General features: G+C 47.4%; 1 protein-coding gene across 1 annotated transcript; it reads left to right on the plus strand.

Moving 5' to 3' along the window:
• Positions 1 to 126: 126 nt before the first annotated feature.
• Positions 127 to 1748, plus strand: LOC122535779 (the record flags this gene model as incomplete). Its single annotated transcript, XM_043667592.1, has 2 exons — positions 127 to 656; positions 1221 to 1748. Coding segments are annotated over 2 exons (855 nt in total), but the record flags the coding sequence as incomplete, so codon positions are not given.
• Between the last annotated feature and the right edge of the window lie 1279 nt (positions 1749 to 3027).

Consider the following 3027-nt stretch of genomic DNA (forward strand, 5'->3'; position numbering starts at 1 on the left):
AAAAAAAAAAAAAAAAAAAAAAAAAACTCAAGTTGACGACATAATTTCAGGGGTTTAGATAGAAAAATGGGAGATCTAAGATACGAATGTTATAATTGCAAGCTTTTACAAGAAACCTAGACGTAGAGAAAATCATACTGTGTACTTTCAACATTTCGGCAACGAAATTTCACAAATTCTTCTGCTCCCTCTGTTCTCCAGGTGATTGAACATACGGACAACGTGATCGCTCAGGAGACGGAGGAAGCGGTGGCGGCGCTGCAGGTAGTTTCTGTGGTGTCCTTGGCACCGGTTGGCACGACGCAGACGGTGGAAACGTCTAGTCCGGACCCAAGTTCACCGCCCCTGTCTCCACAGCCGGCCGACATGGTGCCGGAGGAGATCAAGGAGGAGGAGGCTGGCCCAGGCTCGCCGAAGATCGTGACGTTTGGCCAGAACCAGGTGTTCTCGGCGATCGACGAACAGACTACCGGCGACTCGTTCTCCTCGTCGAGTCGTGTCACGTACGCCACGAGTACAGGCGAGTTTAAAAACGCGTCGCCGCAGTACATCACCACCAGCCCTAGCAGGCCGTTCTCACCAGCTGCCGAACCGCAACGGCTACCTAGTGTCCTCGAGGCCGCAATGAAGGCGGAACCGAAGGTTGAGGTTGAGAGGTGAGTGTCTAAGGGAATTAAAAGAGAATTGGTGGCTAGAACGTATATATTTCTATGGGTGTAACCTAAACACCCATGGAGGCTCGTCGATGATTCATGATAAATTCATAATTTTTTTGGGGGGGAGAGGGTGAAGACAGCAGTGACTTGGCGAAGTTAAATGTCGGGCATAAGCGTTTTACGGTGAACTTTAACGTGGTGCACGATGTATAATAATAATACGCGTTTAGTATCTAGGGTAAATGTCAAGGTAAATAGTCATGCACGTCCTATCAATCTTTTATGATTTTCGTTATGAACGCGATTCCACTTAGCCGATAACAAGACGTTAAAGCTGCATACCTGCGCAACTTGAAACATCGAATCATTAAACGCGAAGTTAAATTTAGAAACCGCCTTTACACGTTTTTTCCACAAATGCGCACGTGAAACAATAGTACATGCAGAAGGTACACGTTCAATCGCGAAAATTTCAAAGAACCTGACGAAAGAAGCATTTTTTCCTCTAAATGTGTGCACAAAAGAAAAGAAATGCGAACTTACGAAAGTTGCTTCGGATCGTAGGTTGCCGTCGCCCTCCAACACCCTGGACGACGGGTCACCGCAGGCGAGGCTCTACCTGGCCAACACCTCTCGACAGAACCTGGAGACGATCGTGGAAGCGATACGCCACCTAGAGGGAGATCATCTGTTCAGCGACGAGCCAGCGCAGGACGTGCCGCTGGCGTTGACCAACAAACAGACGGCGAACACGTCGAGCAAGTCGACGACAACGTCCGGCGCGTCGCCGACGGCGAAGCAACGGCTATTGCAAGCCGAGTTCCTCCAGTTCCACAGACAGCAGCAAACCCAGCAGCGACCGGGCGTGATCGTAGTGAAGCACTCGTGATCGAAAGGCGCGCCGCGATCAGCAAACTGAACGCGCGCGTTCGCCACGGCGAGCCCGGCTCCGCTCGAAACTGAACGAACGATCGAGAACCCGCGACGCATCGAGACATCAGGAAGTACTCCTTCGAGAAGTGTGCACGCAGAGGGCGCGTTTTACGTTATTAAATAAGCCAGCCGAGAGAGAACGATGAAAAAGAAGAAGAAAGAAACGAACGAAGAAGAAGAGAGAAAGAAGAAAGGATTTCTCCGTGACACGATCTATAATACACGCTCGGGACGCCTCCTTGCGTTCGCTGTTGTAATCGCCGACCGACCATTGTATCGGTGTTGCTCGGTCGGCGTTTTCGTATGTTCCTACTGCCCGTCGTCCGCCTTCGTTTCCAACACCGATCTGTCTCCACCCAGAATGTCCAACCGAGATTCAGCCCGCTCTGTTGCTTTACGTTCGACGAATTAGACGATCGTTTATTGATTAATTAGTACCGGCAGATCGAACGGGGAAAGCTGCCTGAAACCGCCGTGCCCCTTTCCCGTTTGGGAAACGGGTTCGTGGTTTAAGGGAATCTCGAAACGAAGGTGGGGCCAAAAAAGAAAAAGAAAAAGAAAAAAAAAAAGAGAAGTCGAAGAAGCTCGACGAAAGGATCCTCGCCACCGAGTCGTCCAAAATGTTTCCCCCACTTTTCACCTCCCACTCCGATCGTCATTAACCTCTCCCCCACCCCCTCGCTAGAATTCTTGTAAATACCACCGATACATACTTTCCTCTTACCTATAAGGTTCGCGACTGCGTGTCTGTGTGTTTCTCTTTCATTCTTTCTGTCCTTGTTTTTTTTTTTCTTTTTTATTTACTTTTTTTTGCAAGAACATGCTCGCGAACCCACTCCCAAAAAAGATTCTTCTCTCTCTCTCTCTCTCTCTCTCTTTCTCTCTGTGTCCTGCTGTCACCCCAGCCTTCACCCCGTAACAGGGTTGAATCGTCAGTCTTTTTCAGCATATTCAAATCCATCCCTCCGCCCCGTTCATACACTTCGCGAATCGAAACAGCGAAGCAGGCGTTTCTCTCTTCGTTATTAACGCGTTATTGACGAGGCAAGATTTTTCATTTTTTTTCTTTTTTCTTGTGTCTCCCACATCCCCCCTCCCCCTCCCCCCCATAGACTTAAGACGACTTGCTACCACAATAATAATTATTCCTAGATCATAAGGCTGCATATGCTGTATATCGTACCGGGATGTATACATATGTACACACGATATATACGTATATACATGAAACAGTGTAAACAGAGTTCGATCCCCTCCCGCGAAGTGTGTATATACATATATGTATATGTATGTATGTATGTATATATACACTTATTTACGTTCTCTCTCTTTTATATATATATATATACATATATATATATTGTTGCGAGAATTCGAAGAAGAAAGGAAAGAAAGAAGGAACTTCTACACGGAAGATATATACTTGGAGAGGAAAGAA

The sequence above is a fragment of the Frieseomelitta varia genome, unplaced genomic scaffold, assembly GCF_011392965.1.
Source record: "Frieseomelitta varia isolate USP_RPSP 00005682 unplaced genomic scaffold, Fvar_1.2 scaffold_1522, whole genome shotgun sequence".
Classification (NCBI taxonomy): domain Eukaryota; kingdom Metazoa; phylum Arthropoda; class Insecta; order Hymenoptera; family Apidae; genus Frieseomelitta; species Frieseomelitta varia.